This window comes from Coffea arabica, chromosome 6e (genome assembly GCF_036785885.1).
Source record: "Coffea arabica cultivar ET-39 chromosome 6e, Coffea Arabica ET-39 HiFi, whole genome shotgun sequence".
In the NCBI taxonomy this organism is placed as follows: Eukaryota; Viridiplantae; Streptophyta; class Magnoliopsida; order Gentianales; family Rubiaceae; genus Coffea; species Coffea arabica.
Genome location: NC_092321.1, coordinates 24143093 through 24161120, shown reverse-complemented (window position 1 = coordinate 24161120; position 18028 = coordinate 24143093). Strand labels below are relative to the sequence as shown.

Genomic DNA, 18028 nt, shown 5'->3' with positions numbered 1-18028 from the left:
GTTTTTTATGAGACTTTCATGCAAAAGAAATGGAAGAAGATTTCGGCAAACTGAAGGTTTCGACAACACTAGCTGCAATTTTCATTTTCAATTGCGGATTCCCTATCAGATTGAATATCAAACCAGGCAATGAGACAAAACCAAGAAGCAGAAACATCACGAAACTCAGCCTGCAGTCCTGATATGCTAATCAGATTTACAAGTTCATCAACCAGACTCAAATGCGTAAACTTGAGACAGGGATAGGGAAAGATAAAATGCAGCAATGAGCATTGAACGAATGCCCTGGGACGACATTCTAGTTTTGGCACCTGTTCGAACTCAGTAGTGACTGTGAAGTAATTGGTAATGAACTCAGCAATCTGGCCATGTTAGAGTACAGTAGTATTATAAGTATCTAAATTCAGTTTTTTTTTTTTTTACCCTTAAACTGACCTACCCTATCTACAGTTTAAAATGAAGTTAGCCAGTCTTTGGAGGTTGACTGATTGAGCAGCAGAACTAATGAGTTGGCTGAAAAGTGTATGCACCCTTCACTACGACTGCCCAACTTTAAAATAATCCTTTTGTGGCCGGCCCAAACCGCCTGTGGAGTGGTTCGACTTGAAATCTGGCGTTTGGGTTGCCAAAAATCTATACCGTGATCATGTTAAACTGCAAGCAACCGGCTTGAAATTATTACAACTATATATATGTTCGCTTCAAAAGTGGCCTTAAAGTTGATACTTTCTCCCATTTTGTAGGGCAGAGCATGTCATACCCTTCGGGGGAAAAAAAAATCTCACAATGTGTAGTTATTAGAAAGAAAGCTATGAAATTCAGAGGCAGTCCTGATATGCTAATCAGATTTACAAGTTCATCAACCAAAACTTGAGACAGGGATAGGGAAAGATAAAATGCAGCAATGAGCATTGAACGAATGCCCTGTTACGGCCTGCTGTTAGACCACTTGGGCATTTCAACAAACAGTAAACGAACATGAAAAATTCCAGCAATTCTTTGCTCAAATGAAGCCACGGTTGGCCCCAAAATCATCAGAAGTACAAGGGATTTCAAATTCAATCATGATATAACATGCGCATGCTAAAATTTGAACAATCAACGGGGCAATTGCAATAAACGAAGCCATGGCAGACATGCTTAGAGGACTTGGGAAGGAACTGAAATTCAAAGAAAAAGGGGCGACTTATAGTGCTCTTACTTGAGCGGTGGCGACGGCGATTATGACGAAGCCGAAGACGGTGAGTTGGAATTGGAAGATGACTAGGTCTGACTTCGTCCGAGAGCCTTCATCTAGTGTTACAGAGAACGGCAGCAGCCCAGGAGGTTGTGCGCGGTGTTGGCGATGGCAGACAGCAGCAGAGCGGAGGCGGACTGGTGGTGACCTGGTTCTTCCTCCTCTGTCCGTTGCCGCGTCTTTCTCTCCTGATCTTCCCGTCAGCCGCCACTCTTCCTTCACTCTGTTTTTTTTCTTTTCACGCTCAAGGCCTCCCTTCCAAGAACCCTAGCTGCTTCTCTGCTCTTCTGTTTCTCTTTTTCTCCTCTAAAACCTAGCCGCCCTTTCTCAGGCTTCCCCCTCAGCTTTTCTTGCTCACTTGTGCGCCGCCCTTTTTGTCTCCTCTATTTTGTTCTTTTTTTTTCTTGTTTTGTTCTTTTCCCTCTGTTTTGTTCTACTGCCAAAGCCCTCCTCTATTTTCCTTCACCTGAGCTGGTGGATTGCGGCGGACTTCAGCGGCTAACGGTGGCGAGCGGCATTTCGAATCTACGGGAAGGAAGGGTTAGTTCACCATAGGAAGGAAAGACTGAGAATGAAATTTGTCTAAGTGTTGGAAGAGAGAAGCGGCGAGACTTTTGTTTGTGTGTGAACAACCAAAACGACGTCGTTTTGTAGAGATTTCAGCCACTCGCCTCGCGCCTCTTTCAGATTTCAGACTGGCACTCTTTTTTTTTTGGCATCTAAGCACGTCTTTGAGATTCCAGGATTCACGCCTTTAGCTTCATACATCTTTTTTCTTTTTTTTTTAGCCAAAATTTTTTTTCAGGTCGCCTTTTTCATACTTAATCTCTTTTTTTTTCCTTAATCTCATCTATAAATATCAAATAAATTATTTGATATTGGTTTCTTTTTTGTGCATGTATATATATGTGTGCTTGTTTGTGTCTATATACATCTTTTTGGGTTTGGACAACTCAATATACAAATTATTTAAGAAATTACCTTACAATAAAACTTACACAATAAAACATGTTTCAAAAATTTAACATGCATAGAATCGCTTATATACAGTATAGCACTTCTTACTCATGCTTATCTTACTCTTTGTCTATTACTTAGTTTTTATAATAAAGTAAAAGAAACATGTAATCAAATATTCTGTTAAATGTGTTACAACTCTCAATCTTATTGCACGACAGATATTTTACTGAATAATTTTAATTTCGTATATACCCATTCCATATGAAAATAATTATTACTTATGATGTATTACACGTTATACTAATCTTTCACAGTGCTAACATTAGACTACAAATTATATTCAATTACACTTTTTCAAATTATTTCAGTTATTGATTTTTGGGGGTTGTTATAAGGAATAATAAACAATTCGTGAAAACATTTTTATGCTCAGACATGTCTATTATGTCAACTTAGCAAAAATTACAAATATTTAAAAATAGTTTGTTATTATATCATTTGCATTTTGCTAATACGTAATGAATAGGGGCTAAATTATAAAATTAGGGTGTCATATCTTCGGTGCTTTTGCTCATATAAAAGAATTGGGGGCTAAATAATAAAATTAGGGTGCCATAGTAGAATTAGTGAAATTTGATGAAAATACTATAGAATTGCTTATATACAGTATAGCACTTCTTACTCATGCTTATCTTACTCTTTGTCTATTACTTAGTTTTTATAATAAATTAAAAGAAACATGTAATCAAATATTCTGTTAAATGTGTTACAACTCTCAATCTTATTGCACGACAGATATTTTACTGAATAATTTTAATTTCGTATATACCCATTCCATATGAAAATAATTATTACTTATGATGTATTACACGTTATACTAATCTTTCACAGTGCTAACATTAGACTACAAATTATATTCAATTACACTTTTTCAAATTATTTCAGTTATTGATTTTTGGGGGTTGTTATAAGGAATAATAAACAATTCGTGAAAAAATTTTTATGCTCAGACATGTCTATTATGTCAACTTAGCAAAAATTACAAGTATCTAAAAATAGTTTGTTATTATATCATTTGCATTTTGCTAATACGTAATGAATAGGGGCTAAATTATAAAATTAGGGTGTCATATCTTCGGTGCTTTTGCTAATATAAAAGAATTGGGGGCTAAAAAATAAAATTAGGGTGTCATAGTAGAATTAGTGAAAGTTGATGAAAATACTATAGTATACAGTGATACAAAAAGTTGTCACAAAATTGGAATCGGGTAGACTTTCAATGACAACAAGTTATGTTGTCACTGTAGAGAGTGCGTTTGTGACGACTTTACTTGAGTTGTCATAAATTCATTTCCCGCGGCATCAAATGAGATGGGCGCCAACTATTTCGTGACGAGTTGAGAATGACAACTTCCAATGTTGTCACTGATTATGCTTGTGCTGTACTCATCTGTGATGACACCTAATGTCGTCACTGAATTAGGTTATCTGTGACAAGATTTTTGTTGTCACATAAATTTTTGTCACTGAAAAATATATTTCTTGTAGTGGTTAATGTCTCTATCAAGTAAATTGGGTCTTGGATACTGCTACTCTATTTTGTTATGCTATTACTTGTTAATTTTTGTGAGTTGTCAAATTTGTACATTTCAAAAATACTAAAAAAAATACTTATATTTTTCAATTAATTGTATAAAATACGTGATAAACCGTTGAAGTATTATATGTCACGAATTATACTTCATAATTTTGAAAAATTTTTAAAGTTTGAGTAAGAATAATAACATATCTTTCAAGATATATCCAAAGTAGTGGCAACATATGCAATAGGTTTTATAGATTTACATAGAAAAAAGTAATTAGTTAATAAGATTTTAATAAATTTAGCATCTCATAACTAGGATGAGAAATAAAAAGTGATATGAATATAACATATTCGACAATTATAGTAATTTTACTTGTGTTTATTTGTATCATTCACGTACAATTTTATATACGTATTTTTGTATTAGTTTTTTTTTTTTGCACTACAATTCCAATACTTTTTTTAAAAAAAAAGAATTCATATAATATATGTATGTATAATACTTCCTATTGTACCTCTTCGGTATTTTAGTAACTGCGCTGTCAAATAAATTCTCTTAAATTATTTAGGAGCAAATATTAACAAACACTAACGTGTTACTGCTACTAAAACGGTAAATAAAACATTTGGTCACCAATTTGTGAAATAAACATTATTGTATAAGAAGATAATGTGCAATAAGCCTCCACCACATGCATAAACTACTATGTATGAATGTATCCACACTAGAGTCACAACGCACCCACATTTATTCTTTTCTTTTTTTTTTCCCTGAAGTACATTCTACTAATCCATGGACTAGAAATATCTGAATGTAAGGTTCAGAGTGCTGCCTAACCACGTCTCCTAAAGGAATGATGAGCCCATTTCTTGATCTTATGGAATGATCACCAAGATCATTTCAAAGGGAACTTTATGATGAGACATTCTCCATGAATTCCTGGTCAGATTCTAGAAAACTCATACTTTGCTGTAGAAGACAAACCTCCACGTCCATGCTTCCTCCGCCTTCTCTTCCGGGAAACAACGTTATTTTCCCATCAGGTTTGTTGGCAAAACCACTTCGAACTGCTAATGCTTTGCCAAGTCCAAATTCGCTCCCATAAATATTGAACCTGGGAGAACTTCCAATTTGGATCCTGTTGGAAAACCGGCCAATCCAAACTATAAAGGGCGATTTCACCCATGATTCAACCCATTCGCGTATACTTCTGTCCGTTTGATTGATCACCAGCTCGTGCAATTTCCAGGCCGCCCATCCGAGTCCATTTGTCAGCAATTCACCACAAGTAGTTGTTACTGCCACTACCTGTACACAGTTACCAAAATATTCCTCGGACAAGGGCGGATTTATCCTTAACCTGCTGTTTACAGACGTTCCAGCACTCGTCTGTTGATCAGATGGCATGTTTCGAGCCCTGGTGATACACCTCCAAAGGAGAGCTGACAGTGCCTGGAAGGTAGAAATATTGGTGGAGTTGCATTCAGCATTTGCTTTTGCTTTGAGTTTCGCCAATGACTCTGCTGAAAAGTGGAAATACCTTTCCAGCAACTCAGGGGTTTGAAATCTGCTGATGAATTCATCATGGTGAGCAAATGGAAGGCTGAAAACAGGGGATCTGTGTCCCTCAGGAAACCAACGTTTCAAAATAGGTGGTCTGGAGATGGTTGAAATTTGCCCCTTGGCATTGAACACCTCGGACCATGTGTTGATGAAATGCCAAAATGACGTCCCATCCACCAGCAAATGGTTGGTTGACCATCCAATGAAGATGCCATCCTTTAACTCTGTCACCTGAATGCTCATCAAAGACATGGAATGACCATCATGGTTGACTGCACCAACATGATCAAAGAATGAATATACAATTTTGGGCATATAGATAGGTGTGAGAATATCGTCAATGGTCAAGTCTACTGATGCGTGAACAAATTTAGCTCCGGGAAGATTCGTGCAATCAACATAGATGGAATAAATTGGAGGATTTTCCTGTTTTAGAGTCGCAAGGCGTCCAGCTAAGGGATAGAAATGAACCAGGGTAAGCGAAAGAGATTCTTTGAGCTTCTGCAAGTAGTCCTTCATTTTCCCCTCGCTATCAAAAGCCGGAGGCTTGGCAAAAAGGAGGCCTTTCTGGTTGTAGTGTAATGAGGCCAGACATAGATCCCATGGTGCCAAGTATATTCGTTGCTCTGAATCTTGTGGAATGTGTTTTGGTTGGACAAGACATTCAGAGACGTAATGAATAAAATGGTGAGAGTTCATTGTTGCGGCCATAGCTCAGATCTCGACTCTTTCACAGTTAATCCAAGAACCTATTCCCTTCTGGAGCTTTGGCAAGAATACTAATTACTTTAGCAGTTTCTACGCTGGTAGGCCTTGGCCCAGGAGTTAATAATAGAGTGCTGGGACACTATATCACATAAATGATAAGATACATCATATACCCATTCAGTGAGTGTTGGACCAGCCATCCTAGCTCCTTAGGGTGGACCGTTCCTTCGCCTTGGGTGTAGTGTGTAGAGACTAGTGGTAGGTCCATGGTGTCAAGTATCAGCTGGTCTGCATCTTTTGGATCGCATTTTAGTTGGATAAAACATTCAAAAACGAATTGAATTGAGGGATGAGAGGTCACCCTTACCGCTGTATATTAAGCCCAAGCCTTATCCCTCAAGTGGTGTCATCCCAAGAAATTCAATTCATATTTTTGACTTTGGATAAAATTTTATTCGCTTTATCTTCCCATATAGCCCCACAGTTTCAATAATTCTAGACCTTGACAGAAAGGGTTCGCCTTGGAGCTAGCAAGGATGTCAAATTGAAGTGCAAAAATATCTATTAGTAAGACATGCAATAAATGTAGATGTGTGCATATGTATGGATAATGTATCAGATATATTAACAAGTGTCTGTTAAATGCACGTCACACGAATTCTAAAACAACATTTGAATGTTTCACACGAATTGATATGCAAGATCAGATGCAGTAACCATTGGGCTAGAAAAGCATCTTCTTACAACAATCCTCCATGTTGACATTTTCTGATAAAGGTCCAAGAATTCATTGCGATGCATTAGCTATCCTATCCGTTGGAGTTGATGTTCATGAGTTCTTGGATACATGTACATGGCGAATGGAATGTGAGCTAGAACGTGTGTATTGGATCTTATTCAAATTGAAAGAAGGCATGTTTCTTTTGTTGCATTCATCTAAACATTCCCCGATGTGCTCTATTGCAAGCAAGGGCTGGATGTGAGGACAAATCGTTTTCAAGAGAGGAAGAATGATGTAAATCTGGTTGCTTACTTTTGCATTCCCAAGGGTGCCGAGCTAAGTGTTGAACCAAACCATTCAAGCGGACCTTTAAATATGCATAAGGCTTTAATTCAAGCTTTGGTCCATGTTATTCAAATACATAGAAGGTGTTGAACCTGCATGAAATGAACTTTATACACTTGTCCGAGCTAAGGAATCAAGCTTGAGAACCTGCCAATTAAGACCCTAATTCAAGTCATTGGTGTTGATAGATCTGCCGCAAAACTCTAGTTGGATGAGCTGCTCATGGATCACAAGAAGCGGATCAAAACTTGCTTGTTTTGTCTCAAGTCGTTTGTGCCATGTTTAAAGTTCTGTTTGATAAAACTGAATCTGAATTCTGAAGTCTGAAATCTGAAATCTGAATACTGAAACAATTAATTTGCTGAATTTTAAACACTAAAAAGAAATATATGAATGTCTGAATTTTAATGTTAAACCTATTTATACTGTTTGATAAACATTTTATAACTGAATGCTTAATAAGTTAAATTTGATAAATTTGCCCTTATATCTTTTCATCCAAAAAAGAAATAAAACCTATGATTTAATTAGCTAAAAATGTTAGGTATGAAAATGACAATATTTATTTTTAAATCAAATTAATATAAAAGATGAAATATATTATATCAGGAGTATGGAGAAGATGTGAAAATCATTCAAAAGGGAGAAAAAAGAAATAGAAAATCATTAGATAGAGAATATTAGATTGTTTAATTAGATAAGAATTTTGAACATAATTAACAAACAATGGTAGATTTGGTAGATAAGATAAGATAATTGAAGTAATTCTATTGATTTTTATCAGAATTAAGCATTCAGTTAGGATTTTTGTGTTGAAAAAAATACACACAAGCTCAGCACTACTTAACAAGTTCAAAATAATGTCTGAAAAAATTCAGATTCAGCACTTTTTTTATGTTATCAAACACCCTTATTTGGGCCAGTTCCTCAGTCGTTATTTAGTCTATTTTGTAGTTTGTTTCTTCAATAAATTCGGCCAGATATAAGTTTAATGGGTCGTGTGTCCATTAGTACAGTAGTTATTGGATAAGACCAGTGATTCCTTATCCACTTCGGATTAGTCTAAGTAGCTTAGTTTTGGCCATAAATAGCCATTCCTTTAATTGTAACAAGGAAGACGATTACTCTAGTAATAAAAATTGAGAGAATTCACTTGGCTTTTTGTAAGCGTTCTTTGAGTATTTTAGAGTTGTTCTAAGATATTCATTTAACTGATCAATAAAAAACACACTTGGTTGTAGGCCCTATCAACCTAATTGATCTTGTGCTGATGAATAGGGCCCTATTCATTGTGTTTGTCTCTGTTAACATGGCCATTTTTGTAGTTAATCTTTGCTATCCGAATTGATTCTTGACATCGTCTTGAAATTCTTGAATTGTCTTGGTTAAAGTCTTGAAGTTCTTGGAGCAATTCTAGAGTTTCATGGATTCTTGAACTTAAACTCATTGAATCTTGAAAACCCTAAATTGAATCTTGAATTCTTGTTCTTGATTTCATATTTCTTGTGGTTGTTTGATCCAAACAAATGAAATCTGTTTGCGTGTTGTTTTCCATCCGAGGCTATCTTGTTTGTTTCTTGCTTGAGTCTTGCACTTTCTTGGGGTTGTGTGGGCTGATCTTGATTGTTTCTTGAAGTCTTGAATCAAATTCTTGGTTTTCTTGAAGTTCTAGACTGAGAAATTATCAATCTTGGCAGTTCTTGATAATCCTAAGTTGGTTCTTGAAGATCTTGGATATTTTGACAGCAAACTCTAGTTGTTTGAAAAATTTCCTCGTAGTCTATTCGAATTCTTGAAAAAAATGTGCAACAACCTTGTTTGATCTTCAAATTATTCATACAAGGATGTTTGACAAGTTTTGGAAATAAAACGAGGAAAAATTTCCTCGTGACAGTATAAGAAACAGAAACAGGCGCTACTTTTAGTTTTCCAAGTTGGATTCGGATTATACCAAAATATTTTACTATTGTAAATTCTTGTCCAAAAGCTCATTGGATTGGGGAAAGGGGATTTCTAATTCTAATCCTTGTCCTTGTGGGAAAAAGGGTTATTCACATACTTTATTCCTGAAATTCTCCAGATTTGATTGATACAAAGGAATTCACAGCCACACCATTTCCCCGTAGAATTAGGATTTTCCTTCTTCTACTCGATTGAGTGTTCCTTTTAATATAGTTGAGTCTTCTTATTTTCCAGCAATCTTTTGAGTCTAAATTGAGTTATATTTTGTAGGTAATTCAGGCTTTTGCGTCGTGTTTCCTTAAATTTCTCAAATCCTAAATTGGCAACTTTCTTGTGGGTTCGATTGGTTAGTTTTTTTATTCACCTTGAGAAAATTCTAATTTCTTCAAGAAGATTGATTAAAAGTCTTGAGAACTTAATTGATAAGATTATTAGAGTGTAATACATTTGAGTGATATACAGGAGTTGAATGGATACACGTAAGGAAGTGCATGAGGTATTCTTTGTTCCACTAGCCATTGTTGCAGGTTGAAACAACAATGTCTATTGGAGGTGAAGGGAGTTCCTAGCTGAATGACTTTAATCTTATGATTTAGTCAATGAAGAAAGAATTTTTAGATGATGCTTTCAAGCCACTCCACCATCGGCCTGATCGAATGGCGAATAATAGTGCCAAAAGAAAGGGTACTACTCAACCTTATTCCAATTATCAATCTAATCATGAGAGGTTGCAGTATCCATGGAAGGAGGAGAAGTTTCAATCCATTTCTTCTAAACCTAAGCATAAGGATGAGTCATCTATGGCGGAGTCATGTGAGCGTATAGTGGAGACCTTTCTAGCACCATACATTGATCAACATAGACGAATGAAGGTTTCAAAGAGCTGCCATCAAGATGAAATTCCTATGGAGAAATCTGTTGAGTTCATTGTTCATAAAGGAGAATCTTATTTTGTACCACTATTGGTTAAGAAGGTTGATGTGGAAGAGAATCCAAACATCAAGCATGATGGGAAAGTACTTGAAGTTCAGTCTACATTAGCTAGTAATCAAGGGCTAGTTGGAGAGAAGAGTGGGATTCGAGATAGCAGTGTGATCCATGAGGTAAAATTTGAGGGTAAGAAAGAGGTAAAACTCGAGGAAAGCGTGAAAGAAAAAAGGAGCGAAGATTCAAGTGAGTCGAGTGAGATACATGAGAAAGAAAGTAAGTTGAATTTGTGTGTTAAAACAAGTGGGTGTGAGTTAACTTTGAGAGTTGAGCAAAGAGTGTTTGTTCTTATGACTAACCATCCTTATTTTGTTTTGCCAAGTATATTTGTTGATTTTGGGCAAGTGAGTAGATTACTTGACATGCTGAATTGTGGAGTTGTGCATCCATGCTGTCCATTTATAGAGAGTTGCAACACATTTGCTATCCTACCTACTCAAGGTATTAGAGTTTTCTATGGAGAAAACTTGCTGCTGCATCATTTCCATTCATTATATTGTCTTTATCTAATTTTGATGGGACGTTAATTCTGATTATCTTGTTTTGATTGTAGGCTTGGAAGTTATGTCCATTGAAAGATGTTCGATAATTAAAGGACTAGCGAACGTAATGCAAAGTGGATTTAGTTTCGTGATGTGACATGATTTGAATGCAAATGGTATATTTACTTGACATAAGATACTTTCGATAAAAAAGTACCTTTAGGTATTAAAAGAATTTTTAAATTATTTGATGAATATCATCCTATAAAATTAAGAGAAGAGTTTTTGATGTTAAAAGTACTTTTAGCAAAAGTTCAAATTTCGTACTTTACGATAACTTTTTGTGATTTAAAAAATAAAATATTAAATTTAATCATTTTATCCGATATTATGAACTAAATAAAGAAATAAATATATTTAAAATTTTTTAAATTACTCATTATCCAATACAATATGTACTTACTGAACTATTTCTCCAAACAATATATTTAAAAGTATTTAAACACTTAATAAATACTATTTTTAAAAACTCTATTAAGGAAGTATTGTTCAATGAGTTACAACAACCCCGTGTATTCTGGATTTTAATGATAGGCATTTGACAACATGCCCGCAATTTCACACACTTGATGTTTATGGCCTATTCGGATTGAAGATCATTTGACAAAACAAAAAATTATTTAAGATGCATCATGATGAAATTTCAATAAATCATGATGGAATTCTAAGATAAGCACAACTTCATCCATAGAATCTAACTTTTAGCTAGTTTGCACCCTGAGAGAAAATTATGAGCACAATTTATTCCAACGTCTTCTATAAATAACTTGCCAATATCTCATGATGAATTCTAAGGTAAACACAACTTCGTCTGTCTAATCCAATGAAGCCTTTAGCTAGTCTGGACAAAGAGAGGTAATTATAAGTACAACTCATTCTGTAGTTTCCAAGTTAGCTAAGTATCCTTCCTCGTAAGGTTTAAAGCCTCTCATCTGACCCCCAAAAAAAAAAAAAATCTGCCACTTGACTTTTAGCAGAGACCAAAACCGTACGCTTGTGCATGAATTAGAATTTGACAAGTGTACTGATAAAAATCTAGTATCCACATATGTTCGCACCATATCCAATCATAAGCTTTGCTCCTTAGCCACTGCTGAGTGCAAAACACAAATTAAGCAGCAAAAGAAAAATGGAGGGGTCTAAATTTGCTCCTACCTATTTTAATTCAACACTAATATAACATAAATAACCGAGTATATCGTGCATTAGCTTTTAATATTTTAATTCCTATTTTGTCTTTTAATACTTAAACTCAATTTTCCATGGTAGAAACATTCGTTTAAATTTCTCCTCCATTAAACATCTTCCATGATGGAACTATTCGTTTTCCGTGATAAAATTATCACTGTAGGGCATAGTAGAGAAAAATCATTTGTTTGGACTTTCAAGTACTTTAAGCATACATTTTCTTGAAATTAGGAGGTAAGGCTTTACGTTTCGTCGTTTCCCTCCAGCATGTTTTCATTTTCAAGTTATATAATAGAATGATTTTTTTTTTTTTGAAAATTAATACACACACACACACACACACACATATATATATATATATATATATATATATATATATATTAATTTATTTATTTGTGCTCTACAAAACAAAATTACCAACTCCAATTTACACCCTCAATGTTTTGCCTCAATTCTAATCTTGCACCCTCAATTTTTTTTTTGTACACTTGGTACCCTAAAGTGACATCTTTCGCCACGTTTTACTAAAAACTTTTTTCTTGTATGTATTCCAGTATTCCACCTTAAAATTATCTATTTGCTGAAATTACTATACTCCAACTGACTTTCAAAGCATGTAAACAATGTGTGATAAGCTACGTCCTTTTTTTTCTGAAAGTATTGAAGTTTGGCATCATTCTTTAAATATTAAAAAAAAAAAACAGTCGAAAAAGGGGATGAGTGATCCTTCCCACCCCCCCCCCCCCCCCCACCACAAAAATACAGAAAAACACCAACCACCACATTTTGTTAACTTTAGAGTGAAGGAGATCCTATATAGTAAAAGGTGAGGGTGTAGTGTAGATCTAGTCTTTCATAACAAAATGCTTATTCCAATGTTCAGAACTGAGAAATGTGATGATTGAAATGCAGATACTGTTTTATGGGTAATGGTAATTGCATTGAAATAAGTAGACTTTATTTGACCTGACGTATCCCTTGGAGTTTACTACTATGTCTTCTCATAGATAATACATTTCTTGCCGCAATTCTGGTCTGATGCTGGTACTTGATACTTTATACAGTCACACGATGTTAAATGAAGATCCTGGCAGTTTTTAGAGCAATTGCAAGGTAAGGTAAATAATCAAATGCAGTAAAATGTTGGTTTAATAGAAATACAACATGTCTCTAGTCAAACAAAAAATGAAAGTACAACCTCATATTTTACAAATATGTCACCAATTCCAAACCTCACACATACTAGTTTCAATGTTTGTGGCCCTTTTTTTTTTGTTCTAACTTGTAATCTTCTATTTTTTAAGACAGGATTCTGTCCAATTCTGTCAAATTCCAAAACCTCACACATGCTAGTTTCAGTGTTTGCAGCTCTTTTTTTTTTTTTTTTTTTTCTTGTTCTATCCTGTAATCTTCTATCCTTTTAAGACAGGAGGAAGAGGGAGGGTGAGGAGAGAGGTGCAAGGAGGGGGAAAGAGGTGGTTGTAGTGCGTTGTAGTGGATGATGGTTTTCAATTTTTAAAAATTATTCTAAAAAATTAAATTTTAAAAATATCTCAAAATATATTCTCAAAAACTCAAAAAAAAAAAATCTAACTATTTACAGTAAAAAATTTTTACATACATTATTACAGTAAAATTTTTCAAAAACACCCAAAAAAAGGTACCTAATCTATTGTATGTGATTGTTTTGGGAATTTAGGAACTTTATCTAAGCATGATGTTCAGAAGGGTAAAATTTACACCTCTCTGCCCATTGATGTAGATCTATCAATAAAACAATGCAATTTTATCTATGAATATTATTATTTTGCTTCCCGCTTTTTCTCTTTTTTTTTTTTTTAATCTAACGGGTTTTTTTTAATCTATGAAAAGACTCCAAACCCTACAAAGGATACGCGGGAAGATAAGCATTTTGGAGTTGAAACAAGAATCTCCTAGTTACCTTACTGATGTTTTCATCAACTAAGTTATCTTGCTAATGTAGGGGGGGATAGGTTGGGTGGTATAGAGGGAGGAAGTGTAAGTGAAAGGTCTCAGGTTTGAGACCTCCCACCTACACCCGAAAAAAAAAATTATCTTGCTAGTGTCTCTATCAACTAAGTCTCAGGAACTTAGTAAATACTTGTATCATGGTCGTAATACACACTCAAACGTATGACTTAAAAAAATTTTGTATTTTGTACGTTTCAAAAATGTTACAAAAAATACTTATATTTTTCAACTAAATGTATAAAATATGTAATAGACTATTGGCATATTATACATCATGAATCATATTTTAATTTTTGAAAATTTCTAAAGTTTGAGTAAAATTAATAACATACCTTTCAAGATATATACAAATTAGTAACAACATATGCAATGGTTTCCATAGATTCATACCAAAAAAAAAAAATAATTAGTTAACAAGATTTTAATAAATTTAACATCGCATAAGTAGGATGAGAATTAAAAATGATATGAATATAGTAACATCTTCAAAAATTATAGTAACTTTACATGTGTTTTTGGTTTCATAACTTTCAAATATATTTGTATCACTTACATATGAATTTATATGTGTAATTTTCTATATTTGTTTGACTTTTTGCACTGAATTTTTAATATTTTTTTAAAAAATTCATATAATATATATGTGTATAATATATCCTATTATAACTGTCCCGTGTTTTAGTAACTGTGTTGTCAAATAACTTCTGTCAAGTAACTTAAGATCGAATAGTAACAAACACTAACATGTTATTGCTACTAAAACGCTGAATAAAAAATTTGGCCACCAATTTATGAAACAAAACATTATTGTAGAAGATAAAGTGCAATATGCCTCCACTACAAGCACAAACTGGCATAAACAAACCCAAATTAGAGTCAATAACACACCCACATTTTTTTCCCCTTAACTGCATTCCATTTTGCAGTCTTTAAAATTCAGACTAAAAATATCTGAATGTGAACATCAGAATTCATAGTGCTGCCGTTCCATGTCTCCTAGAGGGATGGTGAGCCCATTTCTTGATCTTATGGAATGATTACCAGGATCATTTCAAAGGGGACTTTATAACGAGACATTCTCCATGAATTCCTGGTCAGATTCAAGAAAACTCATACTTTGTGGTGGAAGACAAACCTCCACATCCATGCTTCCTCCACCTTCTCTTCCAGGAAACAACGTTATTTTCCCATCTGGTTTGTTGGCAAAACCACTTCGAACTGCTAATGCTTTGCCAAGTCCAAATTCACTCCCATAAACATTGAACCTGGGAGAACTTCCAATTTGGATCCTGTTGGAAAACCGGCCAATCCAAACTATAAAGGGCGATTTCACCCATGATTCAACCCATTCGCGTATACTTCTGTCCGTTTGATTGATCACCAGCTCGTGCAATTTCCAGGCGGCCCATCCTAGTCCATTTGTCAGCAATTCACCACAAGTAGTTGTTACTGCCACTACCTGCACACAGTTACCCAAATATTCCTCGGACAAGGGTGGATTTATCCTTAACCTGCTGTTTACAGACGTTCCAGCACTCGTCTGTTGATCAGATGGCATGTTTCGAGCCCTGGTGATACACCTCCAAAGGAGAGCTGACAGTGCCTGGAAGGTAGAAATAGTGGTGGAGTTGCATTCAGCATTTGCTTTTGCTTTGAGTTTCGCCAATGACTCTGCTGAAAAGTGGAAATACCTTTCCAGCAACTCAGGGGTTTGAAATCTGCTGATGAATTCATCATGGTGAGCAAATGGAAGGCTGAAAACAGGGGATCTGTGTCCCTCAGGAAACCAACGTTTCAAAATAGGTGGTCTGGAGATGGTTGAAATTTGCCCCTTGGCATTGAACACCTCGGACCATGTGTTGATGAAATGCCAAGATGACGTCCCATCCACCAGCAAATGGTTGGTTGACCATCCAATGAAGATGCCATCCTTTAACTCTGTCACCTGAATGCTCATCAAAGACATGGAATGACCATCATGGTTGACTGCACCAACATGATCAAAGAATGAATATACAATTTTGGGCATATAGATAGGTGTGAGAATATCGTCAATGGTCAAGTCTACTGATGCGTGAACAAATTTAGCTCCGGGAAGATTCGTGCAATCAACATAGATGGAATAAATTGGAGGATTTTCCTGTTTTAGAGTCGCAAGGCGTCCAGCTAAGGGATAGAAATGAACCAGGGTAAGCGAAAGAGATTCTTTGAGCTTCTGCAAGTAGTCCTTCATTTTCCCCTCGCTATCAAAAGCCGGAGGCTTGGCAAAAAGGAGGCCTTTCTGGTTGTAGTGTAATGAGGCCAGACATAGATCCCATGGTGCCAAGTATATTCGTTGCTCTGAATCTTGTGGAATGTGTTTTGGTTGGACAAGACATTCAGAGACGTAATGAATAAAATGGTGAGAGTTCATTGTTGCGGCCATAGCTCAGATCTCGACTCTTTCACAGTTAATCCAAGAACCTATTCCCTTCTGGAGCTTTGGCAAGAATACTAATTACTTTAGCAGTTTCTACGCTGGTAGGCCTTGGCCCAGGAGTTAATAATAGAGTGCTGGGACACTATATCACATAAATGATAAGATACATCATATACCCATTCAGTGAGTGTTGGACCAGCCATCCTAGCTCCTTAGGGTGGACCGTTCCTTCGCCTTGGGTGTAGTGTGTAGAGACTAGTGGTAGGTCCATGGTGTCAAGTATCAGCTGGTCTGCATCTTTTGGATCGCATTTTAGTTGGATAAAACATTCAAAAACGAATTGAATTGAGGGATGAGAGGTCACCCTTACCGCTGTATTGGCATTGAACACCTCGGACCATGTGTTGATGAAATGCCAAAATGACGTCCCATCCACCAGCAAATGGTTGGTTGACCATCCAATGAAGATGCCATCCTTTAACTCTGTCACCTGAATGCTCATCAAAGACATGGAATGACCATCATGGTTGACTGCACCAACATGATCAAAGAATGAATATACAATTTTGGGCATATAGATAGGTGTGAGAATATCGTCAATGGTCAAGTCTACTGATGCGTGAGCAAATTTAGCTCCGGGAAGATTCGTGCAATCAACATAGATGGAATAAATTGGAGGATTTTCCTGTTTTAGAGTCGCAAGGCGTCCAGCTAAGGGATAGAAATGAACCAAGGTAAGCGAAAGAGATTCTATGAGCTTCTGCAAGAAGTCCTTCATTTTCCCCTCACTATCAAAAGCCGGAGGCTTGGCAAAAAGGAGGCCTTTTTGGTTGTAGTTTATTGAGGCCAGTGACAGATCCCATGGTGCAAAGTATATTCGCTGCTCTGAATCTTGTGGAATGTGTTTTGGTTGGACAAGACATTCAGAGACGTAATGAATAAAGGGATGAGACGTAATGTATTTTGCGGCCATAGTTCAGATCTCAACTCTTTCACAGTTTAAATCCAAGAACCTATTCCCTTCTGGAACTTTGGCAAGAATACTACAATTACTCATAGCAATTTCTACGCTGGTAGACCTTGGCCCAGGATCTAATAATAGAGTGCTGGGACACTATATCACATAAATAATAAGATACATCATATACCCATTCAGTGAACCAACGCGCTTTGGCGGCCACCAAAAAAGGGAAAGGGATTAAGTCCCTTTTTGACTATAGGTTGAAGGTTCGAATTCTACTTACAGTGAATGGACCGTCCATTCTAACCTAATTAATACAGGCCAAAGAAAGTATATAAAAATAATTTTGGGGTTAATTCCAATAAACCCCTTCAAAAAATACCTCTTTCTCACATATATCCGTGAATGTCTAGTTGAATCAATTCACTCCTTGTACTATTACAAATTTCTCAATCACGTATAATTGGGTTAGACAGTTTAATTTTGTACTGAATTTGGGCATGTTAACGCACATGGATTGCTAACTGACCAAACTACCCTTTCCTACTATATAAATTTCATATTTTTGGTCCTATAAAGGGCCAAAGGACTTTTACATGCTATATAAATTTTTGCAATAAAGTTTTAACCAAACTTTTGAACTAATAAAACTAAATCAAGAAGAACTGTGAACGTTAAATTTATTATAAAAACTTTTCCACTCACAAAAATATGAATTACAATATCCTTAAAATCATGCTTTTCAATATATTTTTTGTCATTGTAACAAAGATACCGAAAATATGTAGCCATAAGATAATATATAGAAAGATAAACTTCAATTATGATTAACTAAAAGCCGCACAAAATTAAAATTT

General features: G+C 35.5%; 3 protein-coding genes across 4 annotated transcripts; 1 reads left to right on the top strand and 2 right to left on the bottom strand.

The window, feature by feature from the left end:
• Window positions 1-4419: 4419 nt before the first annotated feature.
• On the bottom strand, window positions 4420-6517 carry LOC113696001 (uncharacterized acetyltransferase At3g50280). Its single transcript, XM_027215284.2, has one exon. It carries the CDS (start codon window positions 6055-6057, stop codon window positions 4696-4698), a length of 1362 nt encoding a protein of 453 aa, XP_027071085.1. The 5' UTR covers window positions 6058-6517; the 3' UTR covers window positions 4420-4695.
• Window positions 6518-8112: 1595 nt separating this feature from the next.
• On the top strand, window positions 8113-10806 carry LOC113696619 (uncharacterized). Of its 2 annotated transcripts, XM_072055667.1 has the most exons (4): window positions 8113-8283; window positions 9353-9428; window positions 9545-10510; window positions 10623-10806. In XM_072055667.1, exons 3-4 carry the CDS (start codon window positions 9682-9684, stop codon window positions 10706-10708), a joined length of 915 nt encoding a protein of 304 aa, XP_071911768.1. In that variant the 5' UTR covers window positions 8113-8283; window positions 9353-9428; window positions 9545-9681; the 3' UTR covers window positions 10709-10806. The 2 variants fall into 2 exon arrangements, with proteins under 2 accessions (XP_071911768.1, XP_027071809.1); XM_027216008.2 differs by having other exon boundaries at window positions 8113-10510.
• A 3773-nt stretch (window positions 10807-14579) lies between these two features.
• On the bottom strand, window positions 14580-17467 carry LOC113697042 (uncharacterized acetyltransferase At3g50280). Its single transcript, XM_072055666.1, has 2 exons — window positions 16581-17467; window positions 14580-15736 (listed from the first exon to the last, which is right to left on the bottom strand). Exons 1-2 carry the CDS (start codon window positions 17181-17183, stop codon window positions 14855-14857), a joined length of 1485 nt encoding a protein of 494 aa, XP_071911767.1. The 5' UTR covers window positions 17184-17467; the 3' UTR covers window positions 14580-14854.
• Between the last annotated feature and the right edge of the window lie 561 nt (window positions 17468-18028).